Source organism: Durio zibethinus, chromosome 11 (genome assembly GCF_047325235.1).
Source record: "Durio zibethinus cultivar Kanyao isolate XHJ-2024 chromosome 11, ASM4732523v1, whole genome shotgun sequence".
Taxonomy (NCBI): domain Eukaryota; kingdom Viridiplantae; phylum Streptophyta; class Magnoliopsida; order Malvales; family Malvaceae; genus Durio; species Durio zibethinus.
In genome coordinates this window covers 18,906,581-18,928,725 of record NC_143172.1, presented here as the reverse complement: position 1 = coordinate 18,928,725, position 22,145 = coordinate 18,906,581, and the positions used below count along the sequence as shown (strand labels likewise).

The 22,145-nt window shown below is 31.3% G+C and overlaps 1 protein-coding gene and 1 pseudogene across 4 annotated transcripts; both read right to left on the bottom strand.

The window, feature by feature from the left end:
* Positions 1 to 12,096: 12,096 nt before the first annotated feature.
* Positions 12,097 to 14,764, bottom strand: LOC111291306 (cytochrome P450 87A3-like; annotated as a pseudogene).
* A 2,202-nt stretch (positions 14,765 to 16,966) lies between these two features.
* Positions 16,967 to 21,175, bottom strand: LOC111291153 (protein FAR1-RELATED SEQUENCE 5-like). Of its 4 annotated transcripts, XR_016346439.1 has the most exons (5): positions 20,913 to 21,175; positions 17,822 to 20,189; positions 17,568 to 17,720; positions 17,428 to 17,486; positions 16,967 to 17,307 (listed from the first exon to the last, which is right to left on the bottom strand). XR_016346439.1 is itself a non-coding variant. In XM_089768165.1 (4 exons), the coding sequence occupies exons 2-4, from the start codon at positions 20,183 to 20,185 to the stop codon at positions 17,478 to 17,480; spliced, it is 2,526 nt and encodes an 841-aa protein (XP_089624291.1). In that variant the 5' UTR covers positions 20,186 to 20,189; positions 20,913 to 21,175; the 3' UTR covers positions 16,967 to 17,477. The 4 variants fall into 4 exon arrangements, 2 of the variants coding, with proteins under 2 accessions (XP_089624291.1, XP_089624290.1); XM_089768165.1 differs by having other exon boundaries at positions 16,967 to 17,486; XM_089768164.1 differs by lacking the exon at positions 17,428 to 17,486 and having other exon boundaries at positions 20,913 to 21,165.
* Positions 21,176 to 22,145: the final 970 nt, after the last annotated feature.

The following is a 22,145-nucleotide window of genomic DNA, read 5'->3' as shown; positions in this document are numbered from 1 at the left end:
AGTCTCACAACACAAGTCTCATATTTAGCTACATTATTGGTGCAATTGAAGTTCAATTTTGCTGTAACATGATAGTAATACTCTATTGGAGATATTAACACTGCTCCAATGCCATGTCCCATAGCATTGATAGCCCTATCAAAATACATTTTCCATATCTCTCTTTCATCATCATTTTTTTTAATTCTGATATGGACATTAGTTCATCATCTAAAAAATCAAGCTTTATAGGCTCATAATCATCAATGGTCTTATCTGCCAAGAATTCAGCAATGACATTTCCTTTAACCACCTTTTGGCTCACATATACTATGTCATATTCTAAAAGCATCACTTGCCATCTTACGATTTTTCCTAATAATAAAGGCTTCTCGAAGATATATTTGATGGGATCCAGTTTAGTTATGAGCCAAGTTATATGGTAAAACATGTACTGCCTGAGTCTTTTAGCTGTCCAAGCAAAGCACAACACAGTTTCTCTAGTAATGAATACTTGGACTCATATTCTATGAATTTTTTACTCAAGTAATAAATAGCTTTCTTTTTTTTACTAGATTCATCTTGTTGGCCCAGTACACATCCTATTGACCTTTTATGCGCCACTATGTATAGAATCAGTGGTTTTCTCAAAACATGGGGTGTTAATATTTAAGGGTTTGATAAGTACTACTTAATTTTATTGAAGGCTTTTTGGTATTGTTCATTCCATTCCCCAGGATTATTCTTTTCGAAAGAGTTTGAAAATGAGATCACCTTTGAGAGTAAGTTGAGAAATGAATCGAGATTTATAGATCAATCTGCCCAAGAAACCTCGAACCTCTTTTTGTGTGCTTGACAGAGATAAATTATGGATAACCCAAATTTTATCCGAATCCACTTCTATCCTTCTTTCACTGACTATAAATTCTAGCAACTTTTTTAACCTAGCTCTGAATATACATTTAGCCAGATTCAATCTAGGCTGAAACTTTCATAACTTTTTAAATAATTTTTTAAGGTTGACTACATAATCTTCTCTTTTTTGAGACTTGGTAATCATGTCATCCACATACACTTTAATCTCTTTATGCATCATATCGTGAAAGAGTGTTACTATAGCCTTTTGATAAGTTACCCTAGCATTCTTTAATTTAAATGGCATAACTTTATAGCAAAAAGTTGCTCATATGGTGATAAAAGTGATCTTTTTCATATTATTTTAGGCCATTTTATCTGATTATAACTAGAGAATCCATCTATGAAAGAGAAAATTGAGTGTCAGGCTGTATTATCCACCAAAGTATCAATATAAGGTAGAAAAAAATTATCCTTAGAGCTTAGGGCTAACTCTATTCAGATCTCTATAGTCTATACACATCCATATATTTTCATCCTTTTTGGGGACAGGTACTGTATTAGTCACCAATTCAGGATATTTGGCCACTTATAAGAAACCTGTATCAAATTACTTTTTAACTTTCTCTTTGATTTTCAACAGCATCTCCAATTTTATTTTTCTTAGCTTTGCTGCATCAGTTTATATTTTGGCTTTAACGGTAACTTATGCTTCACTATTTTGGTGCTGAGTCCAAACATATCTTGATAGGACCAAACGAATACATCAACAAATTTTTAGAGTAAATCTTTTAATCACTGTCGATCAACAACTAAAAGTGAAGTGTCAATCTTGACTTATTTCTTATTTTTGGCATCACCCAAATTGACCAATTTGACCACTTTTTGATAAGGCTTAATGGATTTATCTTCATGTTCAATTAGCTTTATAAAATTTGAAGACAAAATGTATTTCTCAAAATCTTTTTTAGTATCAAGTTTATCGATATTAATTGAATTTTTAAAGTTATACCCTAGATCATTGTCATGATTATTTTTATATTCATTTAAGGACCTGAAAGTTAATAGAATAGAAAATATTGGTAAGAAATTTTACTAGTAGGATGAATGAAATGAAAGAAATGATTATACTTCTACTTTTATTAAAACAATAAAAAATAAAATGTCCAAACATAAGATTTCATCCCAATGCTTTTGGGCATAAGCAATTAGGAGATGTGATTACATTGAAGAAAAATCAGAAACAATAGGCATTTGAATGACCCTTCAATTCTGTAATTCATATCCCGGTAGGTATTGGTAAACCAAGGCTTCCCCATTTTGGCTTCCATCATCGACCATATGAATGGATAACTTGGCAAAAGCTTGCTCCCACTTTGGTTCCCCTTTTGTGTCCTCTTCAGCTTTTGGAAGTATGTATCATCTATGAGTGAAAGTCTCATTTAAGTGGGGAACAATCATCGACTCATTCTTTACCTTCCTGCTAAGGCTTGGCACTTTCTCCACCTTATAGCTTAATTTTACTCTACCATAGTTGTCTTCAAGTTTTGAGAATTCTCTCACTCCTTGAAGATTCTTGCCTAGGCTGAACCTAATACTTTAACCCTTATTAACCATCTAATTGATCATAATTCGACTGAATTTGACCCTTTTCCTATTACATTAATAAGTTTAAAAGATTTATAAGAGCACTCTAATGATTTTTTTGCTGCTTTCACATATGGGACATTTATGAGTTAGGTTACCAGTAAATATTTCTCTTCAGCCATAATTACCAATTATCTTTCGATGCTGAATTTGATCTTTTGATGCAATGAAGAAGGAACGATACTTGCCTTGTGGATCCATGATCTTCTTTATAAGCAGCTGTATAATGAAAAAATATCCATAACTTGAAATTATATATTGAAAATACATGGACCAATATGTATGGGTAGTTCAACATTTTTCAATACTTATCCCCTAGTCTCATCAAATGCTCAGACTAACATTTGATTGTCTTGGATATGAAACATATCAAAGGGTAACTTTACCAAAATAAACACGGACATAACGTTAATGGCTGACTCATTATCAATAAGAACCTTGGCTATTATATGGCCTTTACATTTAACAGTGATATGCAATGCCTTAGTGCTTCTTCTAGCTTCTAGTGAAATCTCATCATCACTGAAAGAGATATGTGTGGCATCACTAGATTACCTGTCAGATGATTTACATACTTTATAGAGACATTATGGGCCATATAAGCTTGATTCAATACCTTTAATAAGGCAATGGGATACAGTTCAGAGTTTAAGAGAAGTGATAATAAGAAAATTTTGGCTAGCATCTTATTCAATTGCTCCATTACAGAGTACTCACTATGTTTGACTAGTTTAAAAAACTCACAGGCTTCCTTTTCAGGCATATGTTTTGATGTATCCTTCTATAAGATCCCTAGTTTAGTTTACTTTTCCTTATTTTTTTCTATTTTATTCAAAGTTTCTAGAGTATAACATCTATCGCTTCTAGTTATACCCCTACTTCTGTTATATAGGCAATTTTAGCTTTTAGCATATCTTTTTGTTGCCCTTATATTGTCATACTACATTCATAATGTTTCAGGGTATCGCTTTGTTATCTTTATAAGAAAATGGGCATGAAACTTTGAGGGCTACTGGTTTTGGAATAAATTTATTCTCAGTTGATTGCGGCTTCTCTTTACAGCATATAATGACAAGTTTTATCACCCACCTATCTGTCATAGCCACTTCGATGTCCTTTCAAGCTCTCGACTCTTCATATAGCTCTATTTGGTAAGAGTCTATCAGTTACTAAACTTCACCATAAAATTATTTATAGACGTCAATTGAATAACCTGATGCCTAATCATGATATTTACATCTTTAATTTGAGATGTATTTTTCCACATAAGTGTATGGAGCCACTAATTATATCATCATGGCTTTATAAAAGGCTTCATATATCTAGTTAAGTGGCATCTTAATCTCTTTTACTTTATTTTTAACATGTTTTTCACTTGTGTCCAAAGTATTAACTGTATGATTGGGCAAGGGATTCCCACTGACATTAGGTGTAAAACTTCCATTGGTATCAAAGCTTATCAACCCTTCCTTAATCAAATTTTATACCCTATGTTTGAAGAAAACATAGTTTTAGTAGAATGTGTTGCCACTATAAAATGGTAGTCGTAATGGGCATTGAAATCATACCATTTAGGGTAAAAAGGTTTAAGCTGTTTTACAGAGACATGAGCTATTTAATGGTTTTTATAGAGCTCTTGATATAGCTCCGTATAGCTTATAGATATGGGGTCAAAAATTGGTCTTTCTCTAGTTTGTTCTCTGGTATTACTTGTGGTGCTAACTAGGTGAGTAGGGGATCTTGGGAAAGATGGATAAGATGGTTAAGTAGTTGATTGGTAAGAAGATGCAAAAGTATGATTCACTGTGTGGTGATATGTTAGGTAAGTAGGTCAAATGTAGCTTCTGAATTGTTATCCTTCAAGACTCACAGCTTGAGTCTTATTTTTTTCTTTTTAGGTGCTCTTTTGGAAGACTCGTCTTCTTCAAGCTTACCATTCTTGATGGTATTTTTGATGATCTCTTTCGAAATCACCATGTCAGTAAAATTCTTAGTCGTATTTTCAATCATTTTTTCATAATAAGGTAACTTTAGAGTGCTCACAAATAACACAATGGTTTTTTTTTGTTAAGAGAGGTTGTTCCTGGGCAATCACATCCCACCACCTTTGAGCATATTGCTTGAAGGACTCAAACATTTTTTTTCATGGCTTGTAAGGAAAAACGATCAAGAGTCATGTCAATAATGTGACGGTACTGATTAATAAAAGATCTAGATAGATCTTTTCATGTCTTGATGCGAGTCTCATCTAATTGGATGTACAATCTTACTACAGATCCAATCAAATTGTCTTGAAACACATGTATAAGCAATTTTTCATTACTGGCATATATCACCATTTTACGATAATACATGGTAATATACGAGATAGAACACTTGGTACCATCATACTTCTTAAACTCTAGTATTTTAAACTTTGGTGACATCACCACATCCGGTACTAGCAAAGTCTCACTGCATCTATGGATCTATAGAAATCTATTCCCTTTATAACCCTTAATATTTCTTCAAGCCTGTTCATAGCCTGATCAATTTTAGAATTTTTCAAGGGCATAACCGCCTGTGACTTTTTTTTTTCTCTTTTACTTCATCTATAACTTTGGACATTCTCATGACCTGGTGTATAGGTCATTCTTAGATAGTTGTATTTTGGAAAAGTTATCTGTTGAGGTTGGAAGAGTGGTGTGATTTAATTTTGTTATAGGCTGAAGCTTGAAAGATATGTCGAATTAGTAGCTTCTTATGAAATATCTTCTTCCACTGATTTTCCCTTATTTACCTTTTTCAAGGCCTCTAGAATTTGACTCAACTTTCTTTCTAATGCTTCTTGGGCTTTTCTATCCTTTTAAAACAACTTGCATTGTCTTGTTCCATCTTTCTAGCTCGAGCTCGAGTATTGTATTGATGTGTAGCTATTTTTGCACTTTAGTACCATAATTAAAGATTCAATGATAATGTTATGATAATGAATGAATGAGTGAATGTGATACAAATGCATGAAAATGAAAAGAAAATAAAAGAAAAATATTTGCCCCTTAAAAGAAACCTAACAAAAGGAAATTTTCATTTATTCTACAGGAGTCTATTTTACATTAAACCAAATACTGTTCCTTTATAAAAATGTCTAACTTGCTCATACTAGTTTTTAGCCTCCTCAATGAAGTTTAATAGTTTCTGTCCATGCTCTTCTACTGGTGTAATCAAAGTTCTTAGTGCCTCAGTCTTTTCTACCATCTCATTTGCTTTGATCACAGCCTAGCCTATCTGAGCAGTGAGGTGTTCTATATATCTTTATCTTTTTAATCATTCTCTTTTATCGCACCACACCTGATAGGATAATTCTCTATGCCTTTCTATAAGGATCTTGACACGATTTTCCCGTTCACTCAGCTTCAATGTCAAAGTCAGAATGTGGTCTGAAAACTATTGATTCTCCTGCTCAACCTCTATGAAAACATTTTCTATTTGGCCACGCTCTTCTTTCAACTCTTCATTTTCATGAACCAACTTTGTATTGTTTATTTTTTTGGCTTTGTACCTGTATGCGTAACCTTTTATGCTCATGTTGTAACTCCTTCAGCTTTTTTAGGGCATCATCTCATTTTCTAACAACTTTTTGGGCCTTATTGTACTTATTAAAAATCTTGTGGACTTGGATCTTTATTTTTTTTCTTTATTCTGCCACTGGTCCTTTTCTCCCTATAGCTTCAAAATTTTTTGCTTCAGTTTCTCCTTTTTCATTTCATGCTCTAACTCAAAAAATTTATTATCTGACTCTTAGCCCAAAAGTTTATTAAAAATCCTCATCCACATAGGCTTCAAGTAGAAAGGGTTCAATCTGAGTAGAAGTATTTTACAGGCCGATGCGGAGACATGAAATCTCACGAGGACATAAGTATTTCACTCCCTCTTAAAGGTAGAGCCCAAGTGAAGGGCTTATATTATGCATATACAAATGAATGACAGATATAATAAGCAGATATTTAAGCAAATATAAGTAATGAATAATAGGGCAGATAATAAACAATTATGTAATAAATAATAAAGCAGATATAAGCAATGGAAAGGGATAATTTCAAATTTGTTGAACAAGGCTTGGATAATAAGAAATCTTTTACTGGCTTGACTTTTTAATATGCCCAGTGGAGTCGTCAAGCTGTCATAACATATAAATCTGTAGACCTACCACTAGACTTGGATAAAAAGAGTCGCCACCAATCTTTTTGTTTAGGTGTGATTGGCTACCTAATTGAATCTGATCTGCAAAACAGAGGTTAGGTTCAGAAGTCAATTACCATGAGAAAAGTTGTAGCACCCCCAAAACGCCCAGCTAAAGGATGATACCAGTTTGATTTCGAATTATCCAAGCCTTGATCATCATCATTTTCTTAACTTTACCAAATAATTTATTGATTTTATTAGAACAGTAAAATCTTTCAATTTTTTTGTTTATTTATTTATTATTTTGAAAACATTATTTACAAAGATTTCCCTTTTTTTTTTAGAAATTTTTTTTGAAATATATTTTTTTCAAAAATATCAATGGTAGAAATAATTCTCCTTTATTTATTTTTTTTAATATAAAAACCAAAAAATAATAAAATAATAAAAAATTAGGTTAGAAATAAAATAAAATCAAATCAAATCAAAAAATAAAATAAAATGGAAAAGAAAAAACCTACGATTAGGTCGGGTTGATATCAGGTCAGAGTGCAGATCCTGAGTCGAGATCACACGAATCCTAAGCTTTTCAAATTGGTGTCATTTGGGGTCAGTATAAAAGTTAAGCTTCAGTGTTTTTCTTCAAAATCTTAGTTTTCTCTCTCTCTAGCTTCTAGATGCTCCTCCTTCTCTCAAAAAATCTCTTTAGAACACGTTCGAAAGTTTAATCGAAAATTGAAAAACCCATCGATTTCGGAAAAACTTGTCGGATTTTGGAAATCTTGTCAGAATCTCGTCGAAAACTTCAACCTTCGTCAAAAAATTCAATTGATAAACTTATCTTTCATCGAAAAATTCATCCCAAACTCAGAAAACCCAGATCTCATCGAATTTCTCCCATATTTCTCCAAATTTCGCCCTAATCACTCCCAGAACCTTCTAGAATCACCCTGAATCCTAATCCTAATCCTAACCCAGAAACCTAAAATTGAACCTACAATTTCAGATTGAAATCCAAAACCCTAAAATTAAACTACTAGAACCCTTTTATGCCAAAACTCTTAGATTTTTTTCAATAATTTTCTCCCCATTTCTTTTGTGTGTTCCTGTGTTAGAATTAGAATTCATCTAATTTATAAGCAGTTTTAGGAAGATTTTTAAGAAACAGGCATAATTAATCCTGACTTGAATCTTGAGATTGATTCTGTCTGAGCGTGATTCTGGGTTCTGATTTGATTCTCATTAATCTCACCGATTGACTTTACATTAACAATCTTTGATCTTGGTCAAATTCAAATTTTCCATCCCTCAGTGAATTCGAACAAAAAAGGAAAGAAAAGAAAAACGAGAATAATAATAATAATAATAATAATAATAATAATAATAATAATAATAATAATAATAATAATAATATATAAAAAAAAGAAAGTGAAAAAATAAAATGTAAAAAAAATTGACCCAATCAATCCCGGACACAAGTGGGCCTAATCGAGCTCGTGCTTTAAACGTAATTAGGTCTGGCCCCAAACGAGCCCAAACACAAATGAATGTCTACATATCTTTATAAAAAATTATTACTAATAAAATATTTTGTTTAGATCCTACCAAATTATTGGAGGATTTGCAACTTAAATTAAATCTTACATATTAGCTTTGAATTGATTCTTATTTTGAAATGACAAAATATTAAACTAAATATGCATAATCAAGATTTTGAAAAAGATTTATTTAGTACATGTTCTGAAGCTTTTATATTTTGGTACTAAATAAATAATATGATTTTTAAAGTTTAAACAAACATTTCTTTATGTTTTCTTATTTCTCAAATCAAAACTATCTTTAAACATTATTTAGTTAAGTGTAAATTAAAGTCCAATTGTTATTTTTAAAAGTGAACTTATTCATTTTAGACTTAATACAATTTTGATAATATTAGTTTTGAGAAATAAATTAACTTAAGAAAGTTATTTTACAAGAACAAAGTTTTTTAATATTGAACTTGTTCTATTTTTCTATATTAATTCACAAAGTTTAGTATTTGAATTTTATATGGTTGGAAGCTTTTTGAGTCTATTTTCTAATGGATTAAACAAAATCTAAATCTAAATTTTTTAAGAAAAGATTTTGAATTTTTACTATACACTTTATAGTTGTCTAAAAACTACAGAAGGGGTAGATTTGAAAATTCACTATAATTCGTATACAATGAATTAGGTGATGAATTTTATATGGATAGAAAGCCCTTTAAGTCTAGTTTTTAAATCTTTAAACAGTTTTTTATTTAGATTTGTATAACTCAAGATATGATCAAATTAATGAGTAGAGTGTAAAATAAGAGACAACCATTTAACTGGATAGGATCAATCCCTTCAAAAAGGGATCGATTGATTTTTTTATCTAGAATGAATTTTTTGCTACAAGATTGGAAAATGGATCAATCACCAGAGTAAGGGATCAATCACCTAAAAAAGGGATCGATTGGTACCAAAATAGGATCGATCCCTTATGCCTAAAATCACTCCAATAGCTAGTTTATCAAGCTTCAATAGCTATTTTTTTCTTCCAAATCATCCTAAACTTCTATTTTTTTAATTTTTTATAAATTGGGCACTCCAACACACCAAGAAGGTTAATGAATTAAGAGAATAAGAACCAACAAGCTATATTTTCATTCTCTTAAAGAATCAAAAGTTGTTAGAGCTTAAAATTCATATTTTTTGTATTTGTTGTATCCAAACTATATTGTGTTGTTTCATTCATAAAATCTTTTTATATTTCATTAGGCAAACACTTAGCCCTTAAGAGGTGTTTTAAGTTTATATTTCTATTAAGTACTTTTGTAATCAAGAAGTAAGGTATCTTTTTGAATTTGTGAGATTGAAAGGTTGCTACTTATCCTATAAAGTAAAGAGTGTAAGGTTTCTGTTTTAAGCTTTAGAGAGAAAAAGATAGGGTTGTATCTTCAATTCAAGAATAGTGAATTGAATCCTTGGTGTGGACAATCATGAGAGAAGACGTTGGTACCTTGTGGAAAAAGACTAAACCTCTATAAATCTTTGTGTTTGATTTCTTTATCCCTATCTCTTTATTTTATATTTACTTATAGTTCATCAATTTATTGTTATTTGCATCATATTTTGATATTGATTTTAATTTTTCATTCAATTATTTTGAAATCATTATTTGAGAAGATTTTGGAGAAATCCAATTCGCCCCCTTCTTGGATCACCATCTCACCTAAAAAGGTAATATTACCAAACTATTAGAATATTTAATATATTTTCTAAAAATAAATTTACAAGAAAATTTTACTAAATTATTAAGAGATCTGCATTAAAGTAAATTTTATCAAACTATTAAAAGATTTTACTAATTATTTTATTGAATAAAAAATATATTAATGAACTCAACGATAGAGCCTTTTTAGAGTGAGATACTAGTCTCCATGAATACTTATGAGGTGAAGCATTATCTTAAATTGCTACCAAACTATTGGAGCAAATTTAAGATTAGTTTCCAATAATTAAATGATATGGTAAACTTATAAGAATATTTTAAGACTTGGATAATTTGAAATCAAAGTGGTATCATTTTTTGAATGAGCATTGTAAGGATGTTATAACTTTTTTCATACATAAACGCGATCTCAAACATAAAATCTGATTTCATGAACTAGAATATATTATTTAAAAATACCTAAATCAATCTTGAGACTCCTTTTTAAATATGACATATTCTATCAGGTGGCCAATCGCACTTTAACAAAAAATATTGGTGGCGACTCCTAAGTTTATGTCTAATGATGAGTCTACGAATCTATACGTTATGATATCCTGTTCTAAGAAAAAAAACACAAAACAAAAAGCAAATACTTTTATTTATTTGGTTAGATTTGATCATGAAAGGTTCTAAATGCATTTTTTTTTCTTCATACCACAATTTTTTTAAAAAAATTTTTATAAGCAAAATTATTTAATTATCTTTTCTTATAAGTTTTCATATATCCATATCTAAAAAATTTTATAACATTTCAAAAATAAATTTTTGGAGAAAAAAAGAATGAAAGTTTAAGGAAAATTACAAAAAAAATTATTAAAAATTTTTATTAATTAGTGTAATAAAAAATTTATTATTAGAAAAAATCACAAATTTTAAATTTAATAAAAAAGTTAATTTTACTATTTTGATAATTTTATAAATTTAAAATTCATATTTTTTTGATAAACATTTTTTTTTTTGGTATCAATTATTAAAAATTTATAATAACTTTAACTAAACTGAAATTCTTGAAAAAGTATATTCATTTACTTAACATGATAGGCTTCTCTGGTTAATATATTAGATTTTGAAAAAATTATGTAGTATTAAGTAATATTACTTGTATAATTTTTAAGAATTTTAATTTTGAGATGTTGATTGGACCTGATAGTTTTTTCGTCATTTCTTGTAACATTAAAAGGTGAAATGTTTAATTAGGATTTTATAAAATTTTATTTTTACTCTAAGGTCAAAATAATAAAATTAATTTATTTTTTTACTAATGTTAAAATTTTTTATTTTTCAATAATAATTTTTTCATTACACTAATTAATAAAAATTTTTAATAATTCTTTTTGTATTTTTCTTAAATTTTTACTATCTCATCTTCAAAAAATAGATTTTTGAAAAGTTATATAAGTTTTCAAAAATAGAGTTTCAAAATATTATAGAACTTTTCGAAAATTTATTTTCGATAACTTGTGGGTAAGAGTATTTAAACAATTTCACTATTTAAATAATTTCAATTATAAAAATTTTTGAAAAAAAAGTGAAGTGTGAAGCATAAAAACAAGAATGCATATAAAAGTCTTCTTTGATCATTTATGTGTATAATATTTGTATTATATACATGTAAAATATAAAAAATTAATATGTTAAATTAATATTGACCTAATTTTTTATTTTTATTAAATTCATATATAATTTTTATTAAAATTTAATATATTTATATTATTTTTTTAATCATATTAATATATCACATTTAAAATTATCTAAATCTTCTTTTGCCGAGCATTAACCATATTTTGAATTCAAAGCTTAGAAGAAAGCAACGCAAGAACAAGAGAAAAAGAAAAGAAAAAGCAAAACTTCAGATTTCAAATTATATAAACGTTACTACAACTGAATTATTGCACATTTGACGAGACCTTTGACACAAACATAAAAGGTTAACAACTTAAGAGGATGAATGTACCCGAAAAGAAAAAGTAAAAAGGGATAAACTAAAGCAACTAATGATAAGCAAAAACCAAAAGAAGTTTAGCGGAAGGCCAAATGTCACTATTGAGTTAGGCTGTTAGGTAATTGGCGAGTCGGTCCTACGCTTTTTAATGCGAAAGGCAGGACTTCTGGTGAACCCAACCAATTCGGAGTCTACGTGGAATTCTGATTGATAATTAGGACGCTGCATAAAACACGAAATTGTGACCGATTTTGTTGAAACCTGTTGCATGCATGCCACTAATAGAAATTTCGGAATTTTAGTTTATCTGATAGTTTCAGCTCAGTTTTTCAAAAACAGGGACAGCAGAATAAGAGCAACAACATACTAATGGTTTTGAGGCTTCGAGCCCATTATTTGACAAATAATTTTTGGATTGGTTACAGCCAGAGGTCCTGCGATATAGCAACCTTATTTGACTGTTCTTTACCAAAGGCTGGCTTAGTTACATATTGGGCTTCTCCCAGGTTTGTTGTCACCATTCCGCGACATTTTGCTAGGAATTTTTCTGCAAGACTTGAATGTGGAAACCCTTCGGAAACACCTGCCCTGGCTGTCTAAAAACATCGCCTTCCTCGATCACTATCCAACTAAAGGAGTAGCGATTTGTACAATATATATTTGATATTTTCTTGAAAGATTAAATACGGAATAACATCTGTACATGTCTTAAATCAATCATCTTACCTGTATTTTGTGACCAAATGGTGAAGAAAAATAGACATTTGCAGCTTCACAAATTCTGCTCCGGTACAAAGTCTCGCGCCGCTACCAAAGCCCATAAAAAATTTTCGAACCTGCATTCAATTCTCGCCCCTTGTTTTGTTGTCCTAGTAATTAGTTTCGAATAGACTGAAACAAGTTGTCTCAAATTAGTTTACAACTAATCAAATAAATTACCTTCCATCGCCATGGATCGAAAGTTAGCGGATCCTCATATTTTGTGGGGTTCAAATGAACAGCAGGTATACAAGCCAGAATAATCCAACCTGCAGGAATTGTATAACCTACGAGCCACAATTTGGACAAAATATAACAAGTTGAAATCGAATTTATCAAAAACATAGATGAATTGGTTTGGCTGATTTAAACGTACCTTTTATTTCTACATCTTTGACCACTTTCCTAAAAATTGCTGGGACAATATTTCCTAGCCTGATGGTTTCATTGATAACCTGATCAGATGAAAAGTTGTGAATATTTGAGGAGATGGTTCATAAAAGAAGGTCATATAAATGTTGAACTCACCACATGTGTGAAAGTCATAGATTTATATTCTTTCCAAGTGATTCCAGAATCCTTCATTTCTCTTTCCCTCAAGATTGCTTCATGTTCTTGCTGGTAGGAGACATGCCAATTTAAAGAGAGTTAACAAATATAAGCAGCGAGTGTCAATTCACTGAAAGACTTACAGTTAATTCTGCCAGCGCTAGAGGATTATTTCGAAGATACTGAAGAGCTAATATAACCGCCGAGGATGCAGATTCAAAAGCAGCAAAAGGAAGAGCAAATAGTAAATCTAAGGCTGTCTGTTCTGATAGAATGGTTTCAGCTTTCTTCATTTCTTCCACTATCATATCAAGAAAATCTTCCTGTTTTCTCTTTGGTGATGCACGCCTCTCCTCCAACATACTCTTCGGTACTTTCATTGCTTTGTTGCGCCCCTCTCATCGTTTTCAAAGTGAAAATGATTGCAAATGCAACATATATAGTCAGATAAATGATTAAATAATGTAGACTTTCCTCTTTAAAGGTTCTGACTTCAGATAAAAAATATGGTTATGGTACCTGTAAACATTTCCAGTATGCAGTTCCAGGAATGTTTAGAGGAAAGGATATTAAACCATACAGGAAAGCAGAATAGCATTCTCTCAGCTTCTCAGCCGACCTCTTCTCATTGCAACTAAATATCTTCCTCACAGTAAAATTATATATCATCTGTAAATCAAGGGAAAAATATTGTCATCATTTTAGCTAATTTAATAAAATGTGATTGGTGATAGATTCTTGTTTTCTCTGTTGAAATTCCATGGAAGTAGAGTTTAATAAAATAATCTTGGGAGCAAAGTTATACAGTTGACATGGCCTGTTTCAATTCCACTCCAGCCTGGCAGGACCACAACTGCAGATGTTTGCTGGTTAATTCCTCTACTTCGGAAAGAAGTCTTTCTTCCAGGCATTCTGATCCAAAAAGGTTCAAAACCAAATTTCTCAGGTACTTGTGCAGAAACCCATGACTGGAGAGAACATTTTCCTTCCCAACGATATCATCAAAGCTGTCCATGTACCAGCTTTGAACCAATTTCCCTTCTTGTTGGAAAATGAAGCGGTTGACGTCAGGATCAGTGGAAACATCAATCTTCCAACCAACCAGGCTAGTTCGAAACAATGAACCATTCCTGGAAACAACAAAAAGAATTCGTTTAGATACACTCCCCAACCTTCGGAATTATTTTTTACTGATATGTTTGCTGAAGGTCGAACTTAAAGAACTAGAATATTTAAGATGATGTTAAATGAAGCACACATGTTGATATGATTTATACATGCATTCTCTAGCATTTTACCTGTCCATTCTCTTTTTGATGAAAGGAGAAACATCGGATGTGGTGTAGGGAGCAAAGAACTGAAATGACTCTCCGACAATTGGTAAACCCATGGAACCAGGTGGGAGCTTCCCATTGCACCTTGGGTTCCTCCAGTTGTAAATCCAATGCACAATACCTAGAAAAAGCACTACTACGCATAGCAGAGAAAACATTTTGGTCTCCACAAGTGCACAAGCGAACGGGTTTTGCGCAAGGGTTAATTTGAATGGGCATATGTATATATAACTGCATAAATAGCAGTGGACTGGACCAAATCAAATATTAAGTATAACAAATCAAATATAAATTGGATCAAACTCATATAGAATATCTATTATAAAGATAATTAAATAGAAAATTTTGTAGTTATTAAAATGTGATGACAACAAAGTGAAAAGAGAATTTCAATAAAAAATAAATAACAAATCAAAAGTAAAATAAAACTAAAAATATTAACAAAAAATCTATAGAAATACATGCTAAAAAAATTTCAAGGTTACCAGTGAAAGAAAATTATTAGATTTTTCAAATTAAAATGAATGTAAAAATGATAAATTTTGTTTTTTTAATCTAAATTTTTAATAAATTTTAAGAAATTTTAATGATGTCAGTATAGAAAAATATTGACTTTTTATACTGATTACGTGTATATTAGTTAGATTTATATTTTAAAGTTTCAAATAATGTATTATCTTAATAAAAATTCTAATATTAATTTTTTAAATATTATTAATTTAACTCGTATATATAATATTTAATTAGTATAATTTTATTATATGTATGTTATTTGTTAGATAAAAGTGCTAATATTTTATAAAAATCTCATATGGATGTTATGTGGATGCCATGCAACAAATAATAATTGACCAATCTTAGATAATTTTTACAATTCAGATAAAAATATATGTTTGTTAATTTATATTGAAAAAATATATTAATAGTATGTATAATGAATATATAATTTGATAATATTTATTAAATACAACATATATAATCTGATATGATTAGTCAAATTAAAGTTTGGATTAACATAATATATAATTTAAAAGTTTAAAGTACAAATTATATATTTTATATCTTTTTTTTAAAGAGGGATCAACTTATACAATACAATTTCTTTTTGTTTTACATTTTTTTTAACAATTAATTTTAATAGATGCAAAAAAAAATGAGATTAAATTATTTTTTTATTTTTACTTATCTTTTTAATCACTTGAATTTATTGAAATTAATTGTTAAAAAATAAGTAAAATTAAAAAAAGTAATATTGTGTAAGTTAATTTTTTTATTAAAAATATCAATTTATATATATTTCAAAATTTAGATATAAAAAATATAATTAACTCTATTATTTAGTTTTAAAAGCTGCATGGAGTCAATTGACCCCACCGGTGGCAACGCCGCTGGTTCTTACGGTTAAAAGTTATAAATATAAAAAAAAAGTTGAAAATACAGTGCAAACAAAAATAGAATATCAGGAATCTAATCTGTTGGCAGTTGCGATCACGGTCGTTCTTCCATCAATTCGAATCAAGACCTGGGAAGGGAAGCCAATGAAAATCAAACGGACCAGAAATCTAATACGGACTGTGGTCATTCACGGTCCTAGCATCAGCAGAGGGGATGACATAGGGGCTTACGTCATTGTCGTTGTCATTGACTCAATCAGTCTTGGACAGGGTCGAATGGGGTTTATCAGGGGAAATGCTGCTTTTTTTGTGTCAGCTACTCTGTATGTTGTATTCAAGACTTGATTCATGACAGTGATTGAGATCTCACTTGGAGGCTGCGTGAAATTTTATCCCTTTGGAAACGGGGATTGCTTTTTTTGAGTGAGCAAGGCTGTCTTTGGTTTGCCATCTCAATCTCATCGACGCCTGCGGAAATGTGCTTTTCAACGGGGCGTCGCTGAACTGAAATGTGCTGAATTCATATCAACCTTTTTGCGAAGTGAATAACCAAAAGCAGCTAAACTTGAATGGCATACACACTAGTTTAATCAGTTTTTACACGTATATTACAGACAAAGACACCAAATCTGACTTTCCGTGAATAATTGATCAAAATATATCATAAATTCCTGTATTTTTTAATTTTAAAAATTTTAATTTTTATAATATTATTTTAAAAAGATTTTAACTTAGAATGCTGCATGAGACCCTAATTTTTTAATTTAAAGAGAATTAAACTTGGTTTTTTTTTTTAAAAAAAAAGAGAATTAAACTTATGAACAAAAAGCCAAAAAAAAAAAGTACATACATTTAGAAAAATAAGAAATTAAAAAAAAATGACACTGCATGGTATGTGGCTTAAAATATCTGATAAAGGAAAATAAGTTTAAAACAACCCCCATTAGGGAATAAAGATTTTAAATTATTCTTCTTTAGGAAAAAAAAAAAAAACCCTTTTTACAACACAACTTTTATCCTGTCTATAAATAAAAACTCATCTTGAACCATTTAATGTCAAACGCGCATCACAAGCGAAATTTTCACAACTTCTATTAAGTAATTCTTAATCATTGATCCATCAAGAAAAGGAATAAGGAGCAGAATACATGGGATTGCATTATTCTGCACCATTGAGAATAAGGTGCACGTAAAAAAAAAAAAAAAACTTTGTAGCTTATTAATTAGGTGAAAAAATTCCTAAACATTTCAGAACTGTACAAAAACAAATATATTGACAAGATAGAAGAACATGTCATATTCTTCCCCTTTACTTGGGCCCAAGAAATGGAGTGTCAGAAGCTCTGTATCTGTGATCATAATGTAAAAATGATGATGAATGTGGAGGTCGGATGTCAAGTTCCATAGCCTGCAAGTGGCAAACAACACAGCAGATTAATTGGCATCCAGATATGGAGTTTGATCAAGATGACAAATAATCAGCCAAAATTACGGCCATTGTTTTCGTCCCTAGTTAGTTGCATTTTACCTGCCTCAGCTGGGTGCTGCCTGAGACAGAATCATGGTATGTGCTACGAATTAAAGGTTCTGCATGGACAATGTCCTCCTTGTCTATCACACACTAAGCACATGTTTCAGAGTGCATCACAAAGTAAAGCATAATATTACCTGGAGTAATTGGGTTTGGCTTGGTGAGTCATGTTGGTCAGTATAGAAGTTAGGTTGTTGGTACATTTCAGCATTGGGCTGTTGGTCCATAACCAAATTAGGCTGTTGGTATATGCACTGGACAACCTGAGTCGCTTCAAAGTTGAATAAACCCTGTGCAAGGTATTGTTCAAAGATTTAATAAATTTAATCGTAGAAGATGAGTAAACATAACCACTTCTAAACGGTATTTAACTAGGTAAGCCAAAGATCACCTGCATAACAGGAGCTAGGCCAGAGGCTTGAGGTGAAACGTATGCTGGTGAGGCACTTGAAATGGAGGTAATTGTCTTTGGTGAGTTTGATCGTTCATTCTGATTGCTTTTGGTGTTGGAGCCTCTCCCCAAATCAATTTTCTGTTTTCGTCTATGTGGCACAAAAGTTTCATTTTCCATTTTACTCTCTGCTCTGCCACTCTCATGTTGATCCTCAATGGCATTTCCATCCAGAAAAATCTCCTCATTTTCACTACCGGAAGCATTTGCAGCACTGCTACTCGAGGCAATAACTTGAGCTTTCTCAGCTTTTACTGCCAAGATCCTCTCCACCTCTTCAATTACTTCATTGAGTTGCCTTGAAGCAAACTGGAATGCATCATCAGATTCAGCTGCTCTGGCAGATATATTGAGTATGCTATGACAAATATCTCTATATCGTCTTGCTACAACCAACTTATGATGTTCTTGTATGATGAAATCACTATCCTCTTGTGCACATCCAATCCTCGCATCTTTTGTCCATCTCCTTAACATATATCGGGATGGGACCACCTTTATATTCCTATAATCAAGCACTCTCAATGCATGACTACAAAGAAATCCAACATATTCAAACTTCATACAACTGCAAATGACTGTATCATCTGAACAATCAAATGTAACAGTATATTCTTGACTTTTTCCAAAAGTATTAACTTTGTATTCAGATAAACATCCATTTTGACTACACTGATTAGCAACAACATTTAAACACTTTTCATACTCAAGCTGAAACACTTCAAATGCCTTTGGTGTATAGACTTCACTTGCATGCTTTAACAAAATCACATTCCCCATCAATTTTGGCTTGCAGTGGCTCATTACATCAGTAGCTTCAATTTCTTTGTAGCGTTGCTCATCTACCACCCTCTCAAAGTGCTTGAAAAATTGAAGCAAATCCTGGTCAGAGTTGAGATAACTTCTCAACTTGTTAGATAAACTCTCACCTAAATGTGAGTGTTTCATGTCAATAAAAAATGTATTCTTGCCGTACACCACAGCCCATTTCTCCCTTTCTCGATACATCCACCTCAGCCACTCGTTTTGCTTTAGGTTATAATTGTCCAGCATAGCCTCCCAAGCATGAATGAAGTCATCCTCATCCTTGTGATCATAAATGCAACTTCTAAAATCATTGGCAAAGGCTTTAGCATCCTTCAGTATGTTGCTAAGGTGTTTAAGGGCATTCTGGTGCATCTGCCATACACATATTCGGTGACTTGATTCTGGTAGGACTGAACTGATTGCTTCAACAACTGTTGTATCTTGATCAGTGAGAATGACCTTTGGCTTCTTCCCAGACATTGCTTCTAAAAATGTATGAAACAACCACTTAAGAGATTCAACAGTATCATCGTATAGAAGTGCTGCAGCAAAGATCACAACTTGATTATGATGGTTCAAACCTATAAACTGTACAAAAGGCTTATAGTCTTTGTTTGTTCGACATCTTGTGTCAAAAAGAACCACATCACCAAAATAATTGTAGTCCACAACCATATTATCATCAGCCCAAAATATGTTGCTTACCTTATCATTCATATCAAGCTGTATTGCATAAAAGAATGATGGATTTTCAAAGTGCTGCCTCTGAAAATAATGCAACAAACGACCTGCCTCTCCCTCCTTCATATCTCTCACCCTTTCAGAACTTAGGTGATTGTCATAATCAACATCAAGGCAATCAACAGATTCACGCACTAAAAATTTTTTACTCATCAAATCAAAGGCTGGGTTTTGTGCTTCTAAATTGTTGGGCTGATCAGCTTCAGAAGCTTGAGCAAAGCATAGTTCCTTCTGTAATTGTAATGTTCGTCCATTATTAGGATTTATATTGTCATGATTGTGGTTTGCTTCAAAATGACTAACCCGATATTTACCATTAGGTTGACGAGTAATGATCATATGTGCCAAGCAACCAGTTCTTGTTTCCTTTCGATGCTTCTTTACATTAACATCTCTTTGATCTTTCCGCCTATAACCTTCTTTGGAACATGTAAACTTTCTAGAAACCACCTGACCATGTATCTTACTCCTGTTTACCCAATCTTTCCGAACGCTAAAACCTAACATCCTAGCATATTTATTGTAAAATCTGTAGGCATGCTCATCAGATTCAAATTCTATTCCAACTCTTAGTACCCCATCTGCATTAGTTTCACTTGTTGACGGAAGACCGGAATGAGCTGCGTTGACATGGTTCACTTTTGGGCTGCAACAGTCCTGCTCTAAATTCAGGTCCAATTTGTCGGATGTTTGAGCTCTATTATCCCGGTCCTCATCATGAGGGCCACCCAAATCATCATCATCATCCCTATTCATTGACCTTCATTAAAAAGGAAGCATGAGTATCACTGTATCAGAAGAGGAAAAGAGGAGAAAACAACATTCTTTACACTGTGATAAACAAAAGAGAGCATAGTGAAACTAAATGCCTTGACATGAACAAGGCAGAAGAACAACAGAACTCCTACAGAACAAAGAGAAAAGTATGTTTATCAAACTATCTTGGCAAAATGTAAGCAAACTCTACAGTTTCTTTTTGAGCCACCAATAGGAGAAATTCAGTTTAAGCCATAAAAGCTTTTGGAAGCAATTATCAATTGAATAATATGAGTTGAACTTCAACATTACATTTATATTTATCAAAGAAAAGGAAATCTGCTCAAAAATTGCCAAAGTTCACTAATTGAAATTAAAGTCAGAAAAACATTTCTGAGTTTCCCAACTACAATCCGAACATGGTAACCAGGAAGAAAGAACTTCCTTAAATAGAAATTCAAGCCAAAAAAAAAAACTAAATAAAAAAATTTCAAGTAACTGAATGAATTGACATTTTTCGTAGCTGAAATTGGGTAGATAAACAAATAACGCTTCTCTCGGGAAAAATTATAAAAAGAATAAGAAAAAGAAAACAAGTTAACCAGTAACAAACTGTGAAGCAAGGAGTCGCCACAGCCCTCCTTTCCCCTGAGTACCGGCGGGGTGTCCGTGATGGATAGAAAGAGGAATAATAGAAGACAAGGAAGGGCAGAGAAGAAAAACTGACCTGGGTGTCGCTGGGCTGTCGTCGTTTTTCACAGAGAGGAAATGTCGGGTTTGAAGAGAGAAACGAGGACAAGTCGGTCGCCTGAAGGGCACTGTGCAATAAGGATATTGGGTTTAGGTCTACACACTTTACTAATTTTTAGCCGGCCCAATTATATCTTTTAACTTTGGCTGGCTTGAGCCTCATTTCAATGCAAACAAACAGGTAAATTGTGCCAACCGCACCGGACACCCGTTCGGGTGAATATAGTGCAACACAAATGACGGCTTTTTTGCCACCGGCCAGTTTTGATTTAGTTTCAGTTTGGATTCACGGTATTTTCAGTGGTGTGATTAAATTTATTTTATTTTTAGCTAAATTTAAATATAAATTTTAGTGAAATTAAATTAGTATAAATTTTTTATTAAATTTTTTTTAATCATAATTATAATAATTTTTTTTATTGTAACTAAAATAATAATTATTATTAATTTTAATCTCTATGTAATCAATTTCATCACTTATTTAAATGGAACTTTAGTGGCTTACCGTTCATTTTATTTTCTATTTTGCTTTTTAAATGATATTGTAAATATAAAATATTTATATGATTTAATTTTTATTTAAAAATTATGAAATGATTTTTTATTTTTAGTGTAGTAAAAAAATTATTTGATATATATTTTTTATTATTTTTAATTATTTATTAATAAAATTATTATTTAATATAAAAATAATTTAAAAAATTTTAATTATTTAACACTTTTATAAATATTAAATAATTAAAATTTTTTGTTATAATAATTTTTAATTTAATATTTTTTTCATTACAATTCATCTTTTTAGTACTGCAACTTTAATATTTAAATACATATCACATCATTTCTTTTAATCTTATTGTAACTATGTTACCTCTACTGCTATTTTTAAATTTATAGAAGCTAATCTTATCACATTCAAATGGCCTCTTAGCAAAAGCAAACCCTCTAAAAATGTCTTATTCCGAAACGAATTTCCGTTTTAGAAATAATGCTAATTGGAGTCAAAGAAAGATTCTAAAATTTTGAGAAATTGCGGGCCTCTTATGAAAAATTGCATTTGATAATGGGAAAAGGAGCATCCGCATGGCTCTTTAGTGCATTGATATGTTAGGAGAATAATCTTTCATTTTGCCATATAATATACCAGAGATTGCAAGAGTGGCTGCTGTTGTAGGTGAAGGTGACTGGCAATATCAAATGAGGAAATGAACTA

Coding starts and splice junctions, on each gene's coding strand:
- LOC111291153 (XM_089768164.1), bottom strand. CDS start 20,185: ATGAATAGGGATGATGATGATGATTTGGGTGGCCCTCATGATGAGGAC. Junction 17,721..17,821: donor GCCTAGCTCCTGTTATGCAG/GTGATCTTTGGC, acceptor TACCTTGCACAG/GGTTTATTCAACTTTGAAGC. Junction 17,308..17,567: donor GCCAAACCCAATTACTCCAG/GTAATATTATGC, acceptor TGCCACTTGCAG/GCTATGGAACTTGACATCCG.